Here is a 22,331-nt window from a genome sequence, read left to right as displayed (position 1 = left end):
AGGGCTCCACCACGTGGTGGCTTGGGACATACCCACTGAGTGAGTTAATGCTGATAACAGTGATGTGGCTGAGACAAGCACAGAGTTTTGTTGCCCCCGTACACAGAAATCAAGCCGACAGCAGCTACCGTGGACCTACCGCCCAGGACGGAGCAGTGCCTAGACACTAATAGGCTCCGAGAAGGGGGAGTCTAGAACTTGAGATCTCATCTGGGGTGTAGACTGGCCGCCAAAGTAGGCTGACCAGACAGCAAGTGTGAAAAATCAGGACAGCGGATGGGGAGTAATAGGCACCTATATAAGACAAAGCCCCAGATATCAGGACTGTCCCTATAAAATCGGGACATCTGGTCACCCTACGCCAAAGCCACGTGCAATCTGCCACTCCTGGGATGGAGCCCTACTGGGCTGTTTCCCCAGCAGCCAGTGGATCTCCTTCCTGGAGGGAAGGGCTCAAAGGGCAGCTGGTGTCACTGAGTGAGGAGGGCAGTGAAATCAGACAGAGCATGGGGCAGGAGAGGATGGCCAGAGACACCCCATGCATGGAGCAGGTATGCAAGGCAGGGGGGTGATGAGTGTGGCTATAAGGGAAACGTGTTAGAGACATTTAACCTAGATGCCTGCACGAAGTATTCTGAGCTGTTCCGCCCCTTGCTGGGCACGGGCTTAAGGGGGGCAAGCACCAGCCTGGAGATAAAGAAGCTGGACAGGCACCACCACAAAAAAAGAAGCAGCAGAAGATCCTGGCTGGCAACTCCCTAGGGAAGACCCTGGCCCTACGTGAAGCTTCCCAGGGGTGAGATGCAAGCAAAGGACCCACTAAGGAAGGCTGGAGGCTTTCCATGGGCAGCACCACCTGGGGAACACGGTGCACCCCTGGAGGAGAGGCGATAGACTCGAGGGCAGGTCTGGCTCCAGGGTTTTGGCTGCCCCAAGCAGCCAAAACAAAAAACAAACAAACAAACAAAAAAAGCTGCGATCGCGATCTGCGGCGGCAATTCGGCGGGAGGTCCTTCGCTCCCAGGCGGAGTGAGGGACCATCCGCCGAATTGCCGCCGAATACCTGGACGTGCCGCCCCTCTCCGGAGCGGCCGCCCCAAGCACCTGCTTGAGAAGCTGGTGCCTGGAGCCGGCCCTGCTCAAGGGCTGAGCAAAGCTCTGGGGACGGGGCCAATGCAGTGAATCACTGAGATCCTGCGGGTGCAGGACGAAGCTGGCACCGGAGACCAAACACCCGGGAAGCAATACTTGAGAATATAGGGCTTGGGAGTCAGCACTCGAATGCCAGCTGCGATTTGGCAGAGGCAGGGGACCCCGGCATGGCCTAGCCCAGCCCTGGGGGGAAGGGCAGAAATAATACGGTGAAGAAGGAATGCTGGGTTATCTTGCCCTTGTGCAAATGCTCCTCTTACTCCCCCCACCCTGTGCAGGGGAAAAGGATATGTGGGGCTGGAAACACCTGCCACTGTCCATTTCACAGCCTCCAGCGCTGCTGCCCCACATGGGGCTGCCCCAGTGGGGAATGATGGTGAGGGCTTTTGCTAGTACCTGTCTCCAAGAACGGCGGTCAGCGTTCTGTGTGCCAGGAGAGCCCAAGCCTGCAGGTGGAGGAGAAACTTGGTTAACAGCTGTGTCTTACGCCATGCTCGAAAAGGGGCCAGGCTGGGCCGCTGGGTCTCTGGCAGGACTTAATTCAACAGGCAGAACCCCGCTCCAGAGAGACAGTTCTTCCTCCCTCTGCCCTGGGGCGGGGCTGAGCCCACACACCACGGCAGGGCCTTGTGGGAGAGCTGTATCTGAGGCCTGGTCTACACTACAGAGCTAGGCGGACGTAAGGCAGCGAACACTCACCTAACTCTGTAGGCATCTACGCTACAATGTTGCGCCCACCAATGACACACGCCTGCTACGCCGACTTAATAACTCCACCCCCGCGAGAGGCGTATGTCGATGGAGTTAGGTCGCCGTGGTGTCAGTGTAGACGTTGCATCACTTACATTGACTGTTGCTGCCTTTCAGAAGCCACCCCACAATGCCCCGCACTGACAGTGAAATTGGTGCAAGTGCTCCCGCTGAGGACGCACACCGCCAACACAAGGAGCATAGCGTAGACATGTAAAACTGGTTCATTTACCACGGTGGCTGTACATCGATTTATCTTAGGGTGACTTAATTTTGTAGTGTAGACTTGTCTGAGGTGAGGGGAACCCTGGCCATTTAGGGGTCAAATAAGAGCTAGCACCGAGTGCAGACCAGAGAGCACAGGTGTAAGCGGCTGCAGGGGCTGTCTCTGACACGAGCTGAACCTTCCACTGGCCTCCTCGGTCAGCCCCAGGGGACATGTACTGGGCTCACAAAGATGCATGTCTATGGTAAAGGACTGGGTCTGCCTCCTCCCTTTTGGCTGGGGTAGTTCTGGCCATTGATACATCTGCCCCACGGTGAAGGCTCTGAAGGCTACAGCTCTCTACTCCCCGATGCTGGCATCCAGGGGAAGAGGTTGAATGAGCCAGGCCTCATTTGCGTTTATCACCATTCCAAAGTGAACACTTTGGGTGCTTTGGAGCAAGTTCCTATTATTTTTGGGAGCGGGGCAATGAACAATTGCTAGCATTAATGTGCAGCAAAAGGCCAGCAGAGCTGTCCCCAGTATGTGCTTGGCAAGGTGTCACCCTAACGAAATCACAAGCCAGAGTGAAGTAGAACGGGCTCCCAGCTGCCAGTAAGGACTGTGCTTAAAGATTCTATATTCAGTGCAGATCTTGTGAAGCTAGGATGCAGAGGGGGTGCTACCAGGGCATGGTAGAGAGCACTAAAAGATTGGAGTGAGCTCCAGTGAGAATCTCCTGCCCCAGTGCCAGAAAAGCTGAAATCTCTTTAATGGGGATAGAGCTGTGTGGATAGTGAGGAGTGCACCAGACAGCAGGATGGAGCTGTCGGTGTGCATGCCTGGACTCTAGGGCTTCACCAGCCCCTGATGCTAACCCTAACTGGGGGGGAGGGGAAGTGCCATGTTAAAGAGAGAACTGTTCCTTGGATGGCCACAGGCATGGCAGGGGACTGAGGCTAGGCTTACCAGGTGTCTGAAACACCCGGTCAAAAAGTCCAGTCGGCAGCACAGCGGGGCTAAGGCAGGCTCCCCTCTTGCCATGGTTCCACATGGCTCCTGGAAGCAGCAGCATGTCCCCCCCTCTGGCTCCTATGCGTAGGGGCAGCCAGGGGGCTCCGCGCACTACCCTCATCCAAGCACCGGCTCTGCAGCTCACATTGGCCAGGAACTGCAGCCAATGGGAGCTGCAGGGGCAGCGCTGCAGACAGAGCAGCAACAGTGGCGGATTAATGATTTTGCCGCCCCTAGGCCCTGAAATAATTGCCGCCCCCAGCCCCATATGAACTTACTAACATCAATATTTTCAATATCAACACCAATATTTTCACTTTTTATTTCACTACAACTTTCAACTATTTTTTCTGTCTCACTGTCGGCACTAACTGGTACAACAAAGGAATCTATTTTGTGCATTTTTGCTATCATTTCCCCTTTCTTTCTTTTGTATGGCATTTTTTTTTTAACTGAGAACCGCTTAATTTCTTCCTTCCAGTCATATTATTGACGTTTAGGATTCTCGTGAGTATGTTTACTAAATGACGTCGCACCGTCATTGGTGGTTTCAATACGCGCTATGATTGGTAGAATCGCGGCATCAGTGATGCCGCAATTACAAAAATGCTGCTATTATAAATTTGCCGCCCCTGCAAATTTGCTGCCCTAGGCCTAGGCCTTGTCAGCCTAGGCGATAATACGCTGCTGGGCAGCGTGCAAAGCTGCCTGGCCATGGTTCTGCTTCCGGGAGCTCCCTGAGGTAAGCGCCACCTGGACCCTGCACCCCTGATTCCCTCCCACCCTCTGAACCCCTCAAACCCAGCCTGGAGCATCCTCCTACACCACAAACCCCTCATCCCCAGCCCCACCCCAGAGCCTGCACTCCCAGCTGGAGCCCTCACCCCCGCCGCATGCCCCAACCCCCTGCCCCAGCCCTGATCCTCATCCCACCCTCCAAACCTGTCAGTCTCAGCCCAGAGCACCCTCCTATGCCCCAAACCCCTCGTCCCCAGCCCCAGCCCAGGGTCTGCACCCCCAGCTGGAGCACCCCCCCACACCTGAACTCCCTGCCCCAGCCCAGAGTCCCCTCCCACACTCCAAACCCCTCAGCCCCAGACTGGAGCCCCCTCCTGTGCCCCAACCCCCTCATCCCCAGCCCCACCCCAGAGCCTGCACCCCAGCCAGAGCCTTCACCCCCCTCTCGCATCCCAACCCACTGCCTCAGCCCGGAGTCCCCTCCTGTACCTTGATCTTCTAATTTCTGACCCCACCCCAGAGTCCGCACCCATAACTGGAGGCCTCACCCCCCCGCCCCCGCACCCCAAGCCCCTGAGCCAGCCTGGTGAAAGTGAGTGTGAGTGAGGGTGGGGGGCTGTGCCTCAGAGAAGGGGCCTTGGAGGAGGGGCGGGGTGGGACGGGGGAAGAAGGAGGCAAGGGTGTTCGGTTTTGTGAGAGTAGAAAGATGGCAACCCTCACTGAGGCGAAGGCCATTGCCACAGATCCCATGGGGGACGGGGGTTACTTAGGAGCCCTGCGACCGGGGGCAAACTTGGTCAGCAGTGAGGGCTGAGTTCCCCTAGTCATCAGGGGCCAGGCGTAACAAAGTGGCAGACAAGAGGCCTGTGCTGCCACCTCCTCCAACCACAGGCCATGCCCCTCTGCCAGCGGCCAACTGCTGCATTTACAGACAAGCACCAGACTCCTGAGGGCGGTCAGTACACATGTGAGAGCTCCCGCCACCCCTTAACTCACCCCCCCGCCCATCCCGCACGGCTGGGCACCCTCCTCCTTTGCCCTAGTCACTGCCCCCTTCTCCACCTGTGTCCCCCCAGCCCCTCTCCTCCCCGGTCTGGAGGAGTCTCCTCTGAGGGAAGGAGGGGAGGGAGCAGCCCTGCCCTGACCCAGCGGGGCTCAGCAGTGGCAGCAGCCGGGATGGGGTCGGCTGGAAAGAAGCTATATCTCTCCGCTCAGTGCTGCAGGACCAGCGGCAACAGGGACTGGGGAGAGGGAGAGCGAAGGGGCCCGGCTGGGATGGGGTGGGGGAGGAGCCCTGGGCTGCAGAGCTTGTAGCACCCTCTGCTGTTGAAACAGCTGGTTTAGGGGGTGGGGCTCAGGTGCTTGGGCCCAATTGTGCACGAGTTTCCTGCCCTGCTCTGGCCACCCTGGCTCCCCCAGGCAGCTGTAGACCTGATGCCTTTGGTAACTGCGGTCAGAGCTGCAGGTTAAACAAAACATTCGTTTTTCAGTTTGACATGGCTTTTTGGCTCACAAGGTAAGCTACTTCTAGGAACAAAAAAAGGAACAAGGTTGACATAGAAACGAACAGTTCTGAAAATGTCACAATGAAACATTTCGATTGAACTGAACCAAAGTGGGATAGATGAACATGCCGCAGGGATCTTTCTGTGCGTGGCAGCAGGGCCCAGCTAGACAGCTAGTGCAAAGGAGATTTGCTCCCTGGCTTGTTGCAAACTAACTGCTTGTATACATCTGTAAAGCGGAGGGCATAGCGCGGGCCTACCTCACATGGCTATTTTAATGTGATAAACACATTAAAAATTATGGTATGCAGATACTGCAATAACGGGGGAGGGGAGGCAGACAAATAACTAAAGAGACACCTGGAAGATAAGGCAAATAATGTTAGAATGTTTACATTTATTTAGAAGTCTAACAAAAACTGTGCTCTCTGCATTTAGCATTTAAGAGTGAGAATGAACAAGGCCTTCAAAATAATGATTGTAATATAACAAGGAAGCTACACTGGTACAAGAAAAAGAAAGTAAACGTGTTCAGGGAGCTATCCTTATCCAGCAAGGTTGAAAATGACAGTGAGTTCTACTCTGATAGAATCCTTCTCAGGAGATGGATCCACTTATGCAGACTGGCTGAATGGAGGGGCCACCTCAGCTGACTATGAAGAAGGAAGTGTTAAATAAAGCATAATAAGTTATGGGCACACATGAAGGATCTAAACATCTAAGTGTAACACCAACAGACCCCCATCGTCGGCAGGCAGGATCGAACCTGTGGTCTCTGGAGCTTAGTGCATGAGCCGCTACTGCATGAGCTAAAAGTCAACTGCCTGTTCGCTAAGGCTGTGGAGCAGACTCATTTAACTCTCTCTCAGTGGTCTCGGTGCCACTAGATGAGACAGAACACCATACCCAGAAGGTGTGTGAGTTACATAAGCTCTCCTGACATGAGATTCTATTTGTCCTTCAAATCCCTAATTCTCAAACACACACACTGGTTTGTTTGTTCTTTGTCACAGGTCTAGGTTAAAGGGTGGTGCATAATCCAGGATCTGTTTATTTTGCAATTACCTGCTTTGTATGTTCAGTGCTGTTTTTTTACGCATGTTATTCCTTTCAGCATCCATGGACAACGTAACAAGACACCAATATAAATAAAACAGCATCCAACAACGAGAGCTGGGTGAGCTATCTATTTCTGACTGTACTTGGGCAGTCACAGAGACCCCTTTGGGACTGTCACCTGACATGTTGAAACTACCTCTGAGCCCGTTTTCCCTGCCAGCTTGGGACTCCAGACCCCTGCCTTGTTGAGCCAGACATGCTACTCTGCTACAACACAGACTCAGGGTCTGAGCCACGCCCCCAAAGCTGCAGACTTTAACAAAACTGTTCAGCAGGTTTCCTATCTCCAACACCCAGACACCCAGCTCCCAATGGGATCCAAACCCCAAATAAATCCGGTTTACTCTGTATAAAGCTTATACTCTGTATAAAGCTTATACAGAGTAAACTCATAAATTGTCTGCCCTCTATAACACTGATAGAGAGATATGTACAGCTGTTTGCTCCCCCAGATATTAATCACTTACTCTGGGTTTACTAATAAACAAAAGTGATTTTATTAAGTATAAAAAGTAGGATTTAAGTAGTTTCAAGTAATAACAGACAGAACAAAGTAAGTTACCAAGCAAAATAAAACAAAACACGCAAGTCTGAGCCTAATACATTTAAGAAACTGAATACAGGTAAATCTCACCCTCAGAGATGTTCCAATAAACACCTTTCACAGACTAGACTCCTTCCTAGTCTGGGCCCAATCCTTTCCTTGGTACAGACCTTGTTAGTTCCAGCTCAGGTGCTAACTAGGGGATTTCTCATGACTGCAGCCCCCTTTGTTCTGTTCCACCCCCTTTTATAGTTTTGGTTCAAGGCGGGAATCTTTTGCCTCTCTGGATCCCCACCCCTCCTTCTAAATGGAAAAACACCAGGTTTAAGATGGATTCCAGTACCAGGTGACATGGTCACATGTCCTGTGAGACCCCAAGCCTCCATTCTTTCCAGCCTTACTCACAAAAACACAGGAAGACTTACAAGTAAACAGAGCCATTTACAACCAATTATCCTGGTCAATGGGAGCCATCAATATTCTAAACAACCATTAATGGCCGGATTTTAGAGAATTACTTCATATTTCTATCTTCATATATAAGAATGATACATTCAAATAGGATGAACATACTCAGTAGATTATAAGCTTTGTAATGATACCTTACAAGAGACCTTTTGCATAAAGCATAGTCCAGTTACATTATATTTACACTCATAAGCATATTTCCATAAACATATGGAGTGCAACGTCACACAAATGTAGCCCCATTTTAGTTCATGAATTGTTCTCGAACCAGTAACTCCAAGGCCCTAGATAAATTCATGGAAGATAGGTCCATCAATGGCTATTAGCCGGGATAGACAGGGATGGTGTCCCTAGCCTCTGTTTGCCAGAAGCTGGGAATGGGTGACAGATGGATCACGCAATGATTACCTGTTCTGTTCATTCCCTCTGAAGCACTTGGCATTGGCCACTGTTGAAAGGCAGGATACTGGGCTAGATGGACCTTTGGTACAACATGTAAGTGTGCTTTAACACGTGTTAACTAACATGACTGTAAACCAGGGGTGGGCAAACTTTTTGGGCCAACGGCCACATCTGGGTAGGGAAATTGTATGCAGGGCTGGGGCAGGAGGTTGGGGTGCAAGAGGGATTGTGATGTGCAGGAAGGGCTCAGGGCAAGGGATTGGGGCAAAGGAGGGGTGCAGGGTGAGGGAGGGGGCCCAGGGCAGGGAGTTGGGGTGCAGGAGGGGTGCGAGGTGCAGGCAGGGGGCTTAGGGCAGGGAGTTGGGGGGGGCGGGGTTCAGGCCGGGTTTGGACTCCGTCCCGGCGCTGTTTACCTAAAGCAGCTCCGGGGTGGCAGCAGCGTGCACCAGGGCCAGGGCAGGCTCCCTGCATGCCTGCCCTGTCCCTGGCCCCACGCCACTTCAGGAAGCACTGTGGCCCCTGGGGGAGGGGGGAGAGGGCTCCGTGTGCACTGCCCTTGCCGCGCCTCCAGGTAGCTCCCATTGGCCACATTTCCCCATTCCTGCCCAATGGGAGCTGCAGAGGGCGGTGCCTGGAGGCAAGGGAAACACACAGAGCCCTCTGCCCCCTCCTCCCCCTTCTCCACCTGGGGCCGCTGGCCGCTTCTGAGAGCGGCGTGTGGCATGCGGCGCCACGGGGGGCAATCCTGCGGGCCGGATCCAAAGCCCTGAGGGGCCAGATCCAGCCCACATAGGGTGACCAGATCACCCAAGGCAAATATCGGGACGCGGGGGGAAGGGGGGGTGACGCGGGGGGGGGGCGTGGCGGGGGGCGTGGCCAAAAAAAAAACCCTTCCTCCGCAAGCGCTGGAGGGAGGCCCGGGAGACGCAGGGGAAGCGCGGGGCCGGGGTGAGTAACAGTCCGGCCTGGCCCCGAGCAGGCAGGACTCAGTCGGGCGGTAGGGAGAGCAGGGGGGCGGCCCGCGGGGCCAGGCAGCGGCTGTTCTCACCCCCGGGCAGCGGGACTCGGGAGCAGCCGCTGCTGCAGCTCCCACTGCCGCGGGGGAGGAAGCGGCCATGGCGCTCCGCGGCTGCGGCTCTGGCGCCCCCGAACCCCCCGAGCCGGGGCCTGCTGCGGGGACCCAGCAGCGCCCACGCTGGGCCCAGCCCCTGGCCAGCGTCTGGGCTGCTGCCCAGCTGGTGCAATCCCGCGGCGGCCCCGGAGTGGGGGCAGCGGGCCCCAGCCCCCCCGTTCCGCAGGGGAACGAACGGGGCTGGGCGGCCGATGCCTCCGCCCCGGGGCCGCCGCGGGATTTCACCAGCTGGGCAGCAGCCCAGACGCGACTGGCCAGGGGCTGGGCCCAGCGTACGCGCTGCTGGGTCCCCGCAGCAGGCCCCGGCTCAGGGGGTTCGGAGGTGCCGCAGCCGCGGAGCGCCATGGCCGCTTCCTCCCCCGCGGCAGTGGGAGCTGCAGCAGCGGCTGCTCCCGAGTCCCGCTGCCCGGGGGGGAGAACAGCCGCCGCCGCCACCTGGCCCCGCGGGCCGCCCCCTCCTCTCCCTACCACCAACTGAGTCCTGCCTGCTCGGGGCCAGGCCGGACTGTTACTCACCCCGGCCCCGCGCTTCCCCTGCGTCTCCCGGGCCTCCCTCCAGCGCTTGCGGAGGGAGGGGGAATGGTGAGCCCGGGGAAGAGGTGGGGATTCGGGGAGGGAGCCAATCGGGGGAGGAGGGGGTGGAGTCAGGGCGGGGAGGGGGGGCGCGAGCACTTCCGGGCTCCAGGCTCCGGGGCATTTCCTTGTTTGTCCGGTGTCCCGACCGCACGTCGGTCGGGACGCGGGACAAACAAGGAAATATCGGGACAGTCCCGATAAAATCGGGACGTCTGGTCACCCTAAGCCCACAGGCCGTAGTTTGCCCACCCCTGCTGTAAACTGTGACATAGCCAAGGACCAAACATTTGTGCTAATCCTGTTTAAACCAAAGATCCACCCTAGTGTTAAGTATGACTTGCAACAGAAGTTTGACCCTTGTCTAAATAACACTTTTCAATTGTGTTAGTTAACGCATGATTACACATTGCTGTCAACGAGCATGTGATATTCTTTAACAGGCTTTTATTTAAAAATCTTGTTCATTTTAGCAGTGTCACCTTATCGGGCTCCAGGACAGCTGTGGCAACATCCAAGGACCCCCATGCAGCATGGCTTTTGGCATGTAAATCAGGCATATGCATATTAACAAGCACTTTAAATAACATTCTCAGATCAGGCCTGACATGAACAGAGAGATGTAAATGGGACTCCTGTATGGAACCCCGGTGGAGTGTAACGCTGACATTATGTAGGTGTGCTGTGCAATCCATGTGATGGGTAGCAAAGCCTGCTTGTGGGTTAAGGAGAGGGGGAAGAGGGAATGAGAGAGCACAGTAGACTGGCTGAATTTCACTAACCAGCACATGAGATCTTTAATACAAGAGCCCCCCCCCCCCCCCCCCCAGTCTTTGCAGCTGAGTTCAATACTCCGATCCCCAGGAGGCTGTGGGCAGGCCCAGGTGATCTGGTTTTCAATAGGCTTTGTTTCCTGGCATATATGACATAAGGAATCTGTTGGATTTAACATGTGGGTTTGATCAATCAACCCGGCAGAATTAACACTGCCATTCCTTTGCTTACAAAGCTAGGCCTGGACACAGACTGCAGAGACCCTAGCCACTTATTACAGTGCTGCCTGCACGTTCTAGCTAAGATCAAGACCCTGTTGGGCCAGGCCCCATCCAGACACCTAGTGAGAGACCGTGCTTACAATCCAAATAAAGGAAGGCTTGTGAGCCATGTTTTATGGATGGGGAACTGAGGCACAGAAATGATTGTGCCCAACATCGGACGAGGGAGGGCTCGAACCCAGATCTCCACAGTGTTGGTACCATGCTTTAACCACAACATAGGTGTGGGCAGAGCCATCTAGAGTAGCGAGACTGGCCTTGTTTTAACCAGTCGGATTGAAAACGTTTTTCCTTTGAGGTGTCTGCTAATGAAGGCCTAGGAGAGAGCCTTCGCTGCATGAGGCTCAGTGGAGGACCAGCCATGGCAGCCGCCAGTATATAGCCGGCTGATAACATTGCATGCATGCACTGCCTTTCCTTATGCTAACCCCCTGCCATGTTGTCTGTAGCTCATCTTGCTGTCTCTTTGCACTGGCGCCCTAGTTCTGCAGCGTGCAATCACTCCTGCTTGCAGGCCTTAGCACAATCCTGCCAGAGCCTACGGCAAGGCCGAGGATGCAGCAGAGTTTTCACCAGGGGATCTCCACTCTCTGGAGCGCCAGCTGCTTGCACTATTGCCCCACTGCAGCGTACCGCGGTCCTGCTGATGTCCCGGTCTCTGGCTTTCCGTTGACCACTGCTGCTGTGACCCATATGCCTTGCGAACAGGGCAATGGGATGCTAAGAGACAGCCAAGGATAAGCAGATGCCCAATCCGACATAAGAATGATGGTCTGAAACTCTGTGCCTATTGATTCCCCCATAGTACCCTGCGCTGAATGGGCAGCTGCACCAGTAACAGCAGGTTGAAAGCTGTTGGGGGCTGGCAGTCTGTGATCAGTAGGAACTTGTTTAGCTAATAGAGAGATACCTGCAGAGTCTGACTGAGCTCCTTGGAGAACGCTCTGCAAGAGGAGGAAGGGGTGACTATAAAGCAATTTTCATCTGTAATAATGAAACAGCTACACCTAGTGGCACCATTGCCAAGTGGTGACCACAGTTCCTGCCATGCCTGCTCTTTACCCTGCCATGTTCCTGCTGAGGGGAAGAATCTTTCCTGCTAGCTCTGCACAAAGGGATGACCCCCCACACCCAGGGACCCAGCTCCCGCTCCCGAAACTGGTTTTGAGGAAGTCGTTAAATAGCTCAAACTCCTCCCCTGCCAACATGCCAACAAGAGCTCAGACATCAATCCTCAGGCCCCAGAGGCTGCTGGGTAAGTGACTGTCCATCAGTGATAATACAACATGGTAGAGTAGAAGGAAGAATTGTAGGAACAGAGGCCCAGATCCTCCAAAATATTTGGGCTCCTAGTTTCCACTGGGAGTTAGATGCATAACTACCTTCGAGGATCGGGGCCCATGAGGCTAAGATCTATGCGTTTGTCAAGGCCAGTTCTAGGTTTTTTGCCGCCCCAACCCTGGGCTCTCCCCCCCACTCCACCCCACCCGCACTCCCTGCTGCCCCAGCGCTGGGCTTCCCCCCACCAGCGCTGACTCCACCCGCTCCCCCCTTGCCTCCAGCCAGTCCATTGCTGGCAGGGTCAGGCTAAGCAGCGGGGCTCCCGGGCCGCACCTCAGCCCAGGGTCCCTCCAGCCGGGGCTCCTGACGCTGGGACCGGGGAGGACAGAGCCGGGGGACCACCCTGGCAGGGGACTGAGGAGCAGGGGCAGGGCAGCCTCAGAGGGAGCGGAGTCCTGGAGAGCGGGACTCAGGCCCCACATGGCAGCACCCCGCCCTCTATGGCCCTGCTGCTGCTGCTGCTCCTGGCCGCCCTGCCGCAGCCCCTGGGCGGCTCTGGCTGCTTCGCCCCACCCCAGCTGCAGCGCTGCGGGGGCGGCCGCCCTGCGGCACCCGCAGGCAGCTCCGTGTGCCCGGAGGGGCGGCCCCCAGCCCAAGTGTCCTGTGCTCGGAGCCCACCCGGCCATAAGGTGCAGGCGCTGCTCCCCGACGCGAACCGCAGCAGCCCCAGGGCACCCCTGATGCAGGACGTGCTGCTGCTGCCAGGGCCGGCTCTAGGCTTTTGCCACCCAAGCGCCAAAAAAAAAAAAGAGGCTGGCTGGAATGCCGCCCCTGAAAATATGCCGCCCTAAGCACCTGCGTGGTTTGCTGGTGCCAGGAGCTGGCCCAAAGCTACGGTGATAATAGTTACTTTCTAATTAAAGATCAAGTTGGTATCCTTGCCTTAAATTGGGAGGGGAGGAAAGATGGGGCCACTTCTAGCAGCAGTCAGGAGATGATGGGCACCTCGCCGGGGTCTGAATACAATACAAGATCCCCAGCACACGTCAGTTCTTCTTCTTCTTCCAGCCAGTCACTCTCTGGTAAAATAAGGGAAGTGATAATGAGGTGAGGAAAACTGTAAGGGCTGAGAGTTATGGTGGTCTAATTCCACTGACTTCAGTGGATTTACCTGAGGGAGAAACTTGACCCATCCCATTGGTTTACTTAGTGTCACTTTACACATACGTTTAAAAAGTGCCAATCCCAAGACTAATGTATGTGACAGATTTGCAAAATATGTTCCTTGCAAATACCAGAGAGCAAGGAACAGCATGCTGGAGAAGCCTGCTTGCTTTTCTTGATCAAACATCAGTGGAAGGAAAAACTGAAATCAGTAAGTTCGTGCACCTGGCCTTTTGTGAAGTGTGCAGCATACTTCCTTATGAAACTTAGTGGGAAGACATATTGCAAACAGCTTAGATATGATCATTGTCAGATGAAGTGAAAGCAAGCTGAAGAATGGTGAGCATAGGGTATCAATAAACAGAGCAAGGATCCAGAATGTTACCACAAAAACAGTGGTAACTTAGGTTAATATATATGTAATGATCTTCCATTAGGAGCCAAGCTGTCCTGAGTTAAATTTGTGGGGAATACTGTAAACTAGGAGAAGACACAGAAAGAAAATAAAGGGGCCTAGAGAATTATAAATAAGCACAGGAAATAAATGAAAAGGATATTTGACTGAGAAAAATGCAGATCGCTAGATTGGGGGCGGGGGGCAGTGGAAATAATTCCACACCTGCTATTCAATAGGAGGAAGATATTTAGCAAGGAGAAATGCTGAGGAGACCTCACTGTGGCAGTGGATGGAAAATTAATATGAACATACAATGTGCTCTGGTGGATAAAAAATCCAGGCAAGTTTGGGCTGCAGACACAAAGATGCTATGTCATGGAGTGGGAGGTTGGCCTTCTGAGACTGAGCCTGGAGTCTGGGCCTGCAGCAGCTGGTTGGTGAGGAAAAATTAATGTAATTAAATAAAAGAGCCCATCTAAATGATGGCTTTAGAGGGAGCTCTGATTACTGCCTCCAAGTATGTGATGTGTGGAAGAACTAAAGTGCTGGGGAATTCAGAGGCTTCCAGCAGACATAATTAATAATGATCTGAAGCTGAGCAAAGGAAAGTATAGTCTGAATATCACAAAAACCATTCCTACCAGAGAGGTCTATTAAACATAGGTGTGATAGCTTCCCACAGGGGATGTGGTGGAAGCCTCATTGCCAGAAGCATTTGAAATTACACTGCACAAAGCCCTTGACAATACACTTGTGGGGAGAACCTTACAGTGGCAGAGAAGGAGAGGGAGTAGATATGATGACCTATTCGATTATTTCCCCTCTTTTCTATCATTGGCTGGTTTTAGTTAAGGAGTGAGTTGCCTCCCAGAATGCCCTGGAAGTGAGGGTGTTAAAAAAATACCATTGTTGATTGTACTCCTCCCTATGGTCCTATGATCTCACAAGTTAAGCAGGTTTGGGCCTGGTAACTGGGTACATGGGAGACCCAAAGACTAGTAGTGCTGGTTAACTTGATAGTAGCATTTTTTCCTTCTGAGACAGTTTTGATCAGTGGTTCTCAAACTTTTGTACTGGTGACTTCTTTCACATAGCAAGTCTCCGAGTGCAACCCCCTTATAAATTAAAAACAATTTTGAATATATTTAACACCATTATAAATGCTGGAGGCAAAGCGGGGTTTGGGGTGGAGGCTGACAACTCGTGACCCCCCCCGTAATAATCTTGCGACCCCCTGAGGGGTCCCGACCCTCAGTTTGAGAACCCCTGGTCTTGATCCTCTGTCACTTTTCAATACCACCAGTGTTACCTGGCCACATTCCAGCTGGCTTATTCCATTCCACCCCACCGAGCCAGATTCCCTTATGTTCGTTTTTTAAAATGTGCCTCTCCAGAGCTCACAATGCAAATTCATCCTGAAATTTCAATCACATATGGCACATACCCCATGACCCACAGGGTGGTGTTCCCATGTGCGGTTAAATAACTGATGCATTCCACCCCAGAGATAGTAGATTGGTCTCGAATGGGCTGCAGGAGCTCTTCCAGGGACTTGCTATGTGATCTTGGACAGTCACTTATTCTCTGACCTGTGGCTCCCCGTCTGTAAAATGAGAATGCTTCCTTTCTCCGTTTAGCCCATGATACTGCATGGCCACCCCAGAGCCTTAATGTGTAAACTGGGCAGAGATCAGCTGTTATGGGTGTATCCAGCACCTAGCACCAGGGGGCCTCTGGGCCATACTATAATGCTAACGATACCAACAGGTTGCACTTCAGCAGTGCAGGATGCGATTCCTTTGTACTGTTTGTTATTCCTGTTAAACAGTGCAGCATTGGTCACCTTCGGGCAGCAAGGAGATGCTTGTGCCTAGCCTTTATTGTCCCTAGGCAGGAGGAGGGGAAGGAAGGAGGCTGGCTCTGGTCTTGGTATGCAGGGTGAGCTGGTGTGGAGCAGGGGGTGTTGGACTGGGGGTTTTGGGGGGAGGTATTTCGTCCCCTTCTCTCCTCCCCCCCCCCCCCCCCCGCTACGATCTGCTGCTGCTGCACAGCCCCGAGGACAGTTTGTTCCCTCCCAGCCTCTCTCAGGTGAGGCAGCATTTTGAAAGCTAGCCCCCCTGCAGCCGGAGCCGGCTCTAGCAGGGCAGGTAAGTGTCACTGGGACTCGGGGGAGGCTGCCCAAGGAGCCCTGCCCTGCCCAGATGCAGCCGGCGAAGCTCCCTTCAGCACTGCATTGGCTTGCTGCTCCAGCATGACATCAGGAGCGGGGAGCCAGGGCGCAGGCGCTGGCTTCGGGGCGGGGGAGAGAAGATACAGGAGGCAGAGCGCGGCGCTCGCCAGCATCCCCATCGCTTCGGAGTGACTCCGGCGTGTCCCGGCCCCGCCCGGCCACCCCCTCCGCCGACCAGCGAGCCCAGGGAAGGCAAGGAGCCTCCTCCCGCCCAGGGACCCCCTCCTGCCCCACGCCCGGCACCATGTCTGCGGGAGGAGACTTCGGGAACCCCCTGCGGAAATTCAAGCTGGTTTTTCTGGGGGAGCAGAGCGGTGAGTCCTGCGCTCGATCCCGGGGGTCCCCTTGGAGCCGGAGGTCGTGGTTCTGCAACACCACCACCACCACCCCCCAAGGCCCCTGTCTGTGCTGTAGCCTGCGCCTCTCGTGTCCTTTGCGGCTGCGGAGGGCGGCCCCGATCCTGCGGCCGGGCCCAGGGAGCCAGGTGCGGGAGGGGGACAGCTGTGCCGAGGGGCGGGGTTGAAAGTGACCCGGGCTCAGTGCCGGGCACATTGCGGCGTAGACCCGTGGGGGTGGGGGGCTGGAGATAGCAGTGTAATTACATACAGCGCCGTACGAGTGAGGGGTGGTTGTGAGCACCGAGGTGCTGGGGACATAGGCGGCTTCTGGCCGCTGTCATTAACACTGATCCGGAGCCGAGCACGGGAAAGAGCGTCTGAACGCCCCGGGGAGACCGGCTCTCGATAGTGCATGGTGCTGGTGGGCTGGCTCCTGGGGAGGGCGGCTCGGGCTGCGGGACTGTGCTGCATAGGCAGGCGTCTGGGGATGGAGCTGCAATCCCTGCTCCAAGGAGAGGGTTCAGGTCAAACTGAAACCGCAGGATAAATGACCCAGTGCTAATAAACCCCGGGTCCTGCCCAAGGGACCCACTCAAGAACTTTGTTGTTATTTTGCATTCCCCTTCCTAGCTGAACGCCTGTCTGGTGGAGCAGGGACAGGCATCTGTCAGCAGCCCTGGGAGTGCAGAGAATTCCAGAGCTGCCCCTTTCCTGGGGTGGGTGGGTTGATTTGGGAGGCGCGCTGTTGGCTATTGGATTGTCTCTCAAACAGCTGGCATGTTTTAGCACATACAGGGTGGTGGGGGTTGTACTGGACAGTCCCGTGTAAAGCAGCCCTGCTGAGCTTTGTAGAAGCTGTATGTGAAAATAAAGACGAGAGGAGGAGACACACCCTGATGCTTGCCACGTGCCTGAGCTGCAGCCTCCCTTCCCCTACCCACCTATATTGATATTAAAAACCCTTCCAGGTGGGTGGATTTTGGGGGGGGGGAATGTAACAAGTCAGCAAGACCTGGCCATTATCTGTTAATATCCCCCCAGCTCACAGCCTCCTGCTGGGGATTCTACCATCCGTGAGTCTAGCAGTGGCTCTTCTGTAACCAAACCGTGTCTGGCTCCCTGCTTCTGACATGCCACCTGGCTGGTTGAACGAAAGGCATTTGTTGCACAATATAAGGAGAGCTCACATGGAAACCTAGGGGGTTCTGGGGCAGAGTGATTATCCTATAACTTCCTTAATGGTTTTGGTTTACAGCACTGGGGAAGACGGAGCTGGTGCTATATGAGACCCAAATCACATGGCTCATGGTTTAATTATGCTGTGCAGAGGGTGCCTCTTCCTCAGGCTTTCTGAAGGGGAGGAGGTGGGGTGAGGATAATGGTAAACGTCTGGTATTGATGACAGAGTGGATTAGATGGAGTTCCCAGCAGGAGTCTGCTTCGAGATGCTCTGTAGTCCAGATCCCTGACTACAGTCCAGCAACTGAGCATGCTGCTTGGTGCCCTCTCTTTAGGGCTGAACTTGACTTTCCCAAGCCTGGGTGATGGAACAAAAGGTTGCAGGATGCTACACGCTGCCCATCCTGCAGTGCCCTCTTTATTCACTGCTTTGCAGTTTCCTGTCATTTCTTTCCCATGGATGGACAGCCTCCCAGAGCAGCTCCCCTTCCCCGATTTGCCCCCTCCTTTAATGGATGCATGCGTGCAGGGCTCCCAGGTGTGCAGGAGTTTCTGATTCCGACACAGAAGATGCTGCAATGTCTAGAGAACAATATTTGCCATATGTGCAGTAAGGGGGAGGGGAATAGAACAATGTAGCTATGTGGGTTTGGGAAGGGAGGCTGGACTGCCCCAGGAGCTCAGGAATGGTGTGAGGATCATCCAGAGCTATGCATTTTTAATGATATTTTTGACTGTCTTGGGTGAATGTGTCACATGGAGGAAAGACCAAATGACCTGGGCTGCATACACACATGCAGAACCAAAACAAGAACACCTGGCTGATGATCAATTTTCTCATCCTTTTTCCTCCCTGCCCTGAGCTTCTCCATACTTGGTCTGCCCTGCTGGGGCCAGATAAGCAAGAACAAAAGACACTTTCTCACCTTTGCCACTTTATTAACACCCTTTGCAGGGCTGTTAGTAGCTATTGTTCATAGGCCTGTACCAACTTACTTGCCTTCCTCTGGGGTGTGTGGGTAGCCATGGGGGCAGTGAAGGGGTCCCTCTAAAGGGCAGACTTGTTCAGCTATCTAGCTCTGAAAACCTATAGGGTGGGATTTTCAGCACTGACCTAAGCTCCCACTAAAACCAATCGGAGTTTCCCCAGGGACTTGAGCAGGAGCAGAGTCCACAGTGAGCACTTCTGAAAAACCCACTGGGGTCTCTGAAGTTATGGATTCTCCACTAGGGTGACCAGATGTCCTGGTTTTATAGGGACAGTCCTGATTTTTGGGTCTTTTTCTTATATAGGCTCCTATTACCCCCCACCCCCGTCCTGATTTTTCCACACTTGCTGTCTGGTCACCCTATTCTCCACTAATCAATCAGTGAAGCTGCAAATGCAGCCACTCTTTCCAAATTAGCAGCTATGCTCCCAGTGCCTGAGACCTTTGTCAGTGAATAGGGAAAGGAGCCAGCTGTATATTCTTCTTTTATGTACAGAAACCATGAACTTTACTCAGACCTTTCCGTTTGAGAATGCCTTACATTCCATTTGCAGCCTCCATTATTTTTCCTCTAATGACAGACCTCACATTCTGAATCTGTCATTTTCTTGCTTGCTAGCAAACCACAGCCTGATAAGACAGGCATCCTTGTGGCACCTTAGAGACTAACACATTTATTTGGGCTTTCATGGGCTAGAACCCACTTCATCAGATGCATGAAGTGAAAAATACAGGAGCAGGTATACATACATGAAAGGATGGGGGTTGCTTTATCAAGTGTGAGGTCAGTCTAATGAGATAAATAAATTAACAGCAGGATACCAAGGGAGGGGAAAAAAACTTTTGAAGTGGTAAGAGAGTGGCCCATTACAGACAGTTGACAAGAAGGTGTGAGTAACAGTAGGGAGAAATTAGTATTGGGGAAATTAAGTTTAGGTTTTGTAATGACCCAACCACTCCCAGTCTTTATTCAGGCCTAATTTGATGGTATCCAGTTTGCAAATTAATTCCAGTTCTTCAGTTTCATGTTGGAGTCTGTTTTTGAAGTTTTTTGTTGTTGAAGAATTGCCACTTTTAGGTCTGTTATTGAGTGACCAGAGAGGTTGAAGTGTTCTCCTACTGGTTTTTGAATGTTATGATTATTGATGTCATATTTGAAATCAGTCCACTTTTCAATGGTATTTCATCTTTTGCTCTCTCTGTTTTATAGATTCATAGATTCATAGATTCTAGGACTGGAAGGGACCTCGAGAGGTCATCGAGTCCAGTCCCCTGCCCGCATGGCAGGACCAAATACTGCCTAGACCATCCCTAATAGACATTTATCTAACCTACTCTTAAATATCTCCAGAGACGGAGATTCCACAACCTCCCTAGGCAATTTGTTCCAGTGTTTAACCACCCTGACAGTTAGGAACTTTTTCCTAATGTCCAATCTAGACCTCCCTTGCTGCAGTTTAAACCCATTGTTTCTGGTTCTATCCTTAGAGGCTAAGGTGAACAAGTTCTCTCCCTCCTCCTTATGACACCCTTTTATATACCTGAAAACTGCTATCATGTCCCCTCTCAGTCTTCTCTTTTCCAAACTAAACAAACCCAATTCTTTCAGCCTTCCTTCATAGGTCATGTTCTCAAGACCTTTAATCATTCTTGTTGCTCTTCTTTGGACCCTTTCCAGTTTCTCCACATCTTTTTTAAAATGTGGCGCCCAGAACTGGACACAATACTCCAGCTGAGGCCTAACCAGAGCAGAGTAGAGCGGAAGAATGACTTCTCGTGTCTTGCTCACAACACACCTGTTAATGCATCCCAGAATCATGTTTGCTTTTTTTGCAACAGCATCACACTGTTGACTCATATTTAGCTTGTGGTCCACTATAACCCCTAGATCCCTTTCTGCCGTACTCCTTCCTAGACAGTCTTTTCCCATTCTGTATGTGTGAAATTGATTTTTCCTTCCTAAGTGGAGCACTTTGCATTTGTCTTTGTTAAACTTCATCCTGTTTAACTCAGACCATTTCTCCAATTTGTCCAGATCATTTTGAATTATGACCCTGTCCTCCAAAGCAGTTGCAATCCCTCCCAGTTTGGTATCATCCGCAAACTTAATAAGCGTACTTTCTATGCCAATATCTAAGTCGTTGATGAAGATATTGAACAGAGCCGGTCCCAAAACAGACCCCTGCGGTACCCCACTCGTTACGCCTTTCCAGCAGGATTGGGAACCATTAATAACAACTCTCTGAGTACGATTATCCAGCCAGTTATGCACCCACCTTATAGTAGCCCCATCTAATTTGTATTTGCCTAGTTTATCGATAAGAATATCATGCGAGACCGTATCAAATGCCTTACTAAAGTCTAGGTATACCACATCCACCGCTTCACCCTTATCCACAAGGCTCGTTATCCTATCAAAGAAAGCTATCAGATTGGTTTGACATGATTTGTTCTTCACAAATCCATGCTGGCTGTTCCCTATCACCTTACCACCTTCCAAGTGTTGGCAGACGATTTCCTTAATTACTTGCTCCATTATCTTCCCTGGCACAGAAGTTAAACTAACTGGTCTGTAGTTACCTGGGTTGTTTTTATTTCCCTTTTTATAGATGGGCACTATATTTGCCCTTTTCCAGTCTTCTGGAATCTCTCCCGTCTCCCATGACTTTCCAAAGATAATAGCTAGAGGCTCAGATACCTCCTCTATTAGCTCCTTGAGTATTCTAGGATGCATTTCATCAGGCCCGGGTGACTTGCAGGCATCTAACTTTTCTAAGTGATGTTTAACTTGTTCTTTTTTTATTTTATCCGCTAAACCTACCCCCTTCCCATTAGCATTCACTATGTTAGACATTCCTTCAGACTTCTCGGTGAAGACCGAAACAAAGAAGTCATTAAGCATCTCTGCCATTTCCAAGTTTCCTGTTACTGTTTCTCCCTCTTCACTAAGCAGTGGGCCTACCCTGTCTTTGGTCTTCCTCTTGCTTCTAATGTATTGATAAAAAGTCTTCTTGTTTCCTTTTATTCCCGTAGCTAGTTTGAGCTCATTTTGTGCCTTTGCCTTTCTAATCTTGCCCCTGCATTCCTGTGTTGTTTGCCTATATTCATCCTTTGTAATCTGTCCTAGTTTCCATTTTTTATATGACTCCTTTTTATTTTTTAGATCGTGCAAGATCTCGTGGTTAAGCCAAGGTGGTCTTTTGCCACATTTTCTATCTTTCCTAACCAGCGGAATAGCTTGCTTTTGGGCCCTTAATAGTGTCCCTTTGAAAAACTGCCAACTCTCCCCAGTTGTTCCCAGTGGGGAGTTTCAGAGAATGGGGGGCAAGCTCATTAAGCTATTGCTTAATTGCTGACCAATTTCCAGACAAAAGCAGCCTGTGATTTGAGGTTGACGAGTGTTACCTTGAAAGGTGCTTCTGATCTGTATAGAGAGGGTCACCATCACCCACACATCTGGTTGCATTGAGCTAGGTAGTCTGTATATCGCGGGTGTTACTTTTAAAATTGCTATCTCTCTATCTAGTTGCCCATCACCATGGTATCTGAGCACCTTTGCCTTTTACCATTTCTATGGCAATAACGATTCCTCCAGTGCTGCATCATAAGAAAAACCAGGGGGGGGGAAGTCGATTTAAGTGCTCTTACAAGTGTATCAATTGACAATCAGAGATAGTAACCATCTTCCAATAAAATATGTCTGTAAGGAGAGAAGTATATTTATCACCTTATATAGAGGAGGTGGTTTGGGTGGTTGGTTTGGATTTTTTTACAGAAAAGTGGTATAAAATCTGGAATGAACACTTTTAAAGCTTAACTTTGCTCCCCTTATTTTCATTTTGAAAAGGGTCCTTTACAACTGTGGCAGTATTTCTGTTGTTCAGATCCACATTTGCCCCAGATTTTTGAACAGGAACAGTTCATTAGAGAAACCTACTGCGTGATTTAATGTACAGAGCCTGGCTGGGCTGGCCATTGTCTTTTCCAGGCCCCCTCTTACCAAGAGCCTTTGTAAGACTCTTGGAGGGTCAGGGACTACAGAATCTAAGGCCTTGGCTACACTGGCGCTGTACAGCGCTGCAACTTGCTGCGCTCA

General features: G+C 52.2%; 1 protein-coding gene across 1 annotated transcript in view; it reads left to right on the top strand.

Annotated features, from left to right (window-relative positions):
• Positions 1-15,853: 15,853 nt before the first annotated feature.
• The window catches only part of RAB6B (RAB6B, member RAS oncogene family), a 155,310-nt gene continuing 148,832 nt past the window's right edge, over positions 15,854-22,331 (top strand). Inside the window, exon 1 of the mRNA XM_054038846.1 lies at positions 15,854-16,043. Coding sequence (XP_053894821.1) covers positions 15,974-16,043 — 70 coding nt within the window. The 5' untranslated portion in view covers positions 15,854-15,973. The remainder of the gene's footprint in view (positions 16,044-22,331) is intronic.

Source organism: Malaclemys terrapin, chromosome 9 (genome assembly GCF_027887155.1).
Source record: "Malaclemys terrapin pileata isolate rMalTer1 chromosome 9, rMalTer1.hap1, whole genome shotgun sequence".
Taxonomy (NCBI): Eukaryota; Metazoa; Chordata; order Testudines; family Emydidae; genus Malaclemys; species Malaclemys terrapin.
The sequence above is the reverse complement of the archived record's forward strand: the minus strand, read 5'-3'. Positions and strand labels throughout refer to the sequence as shown.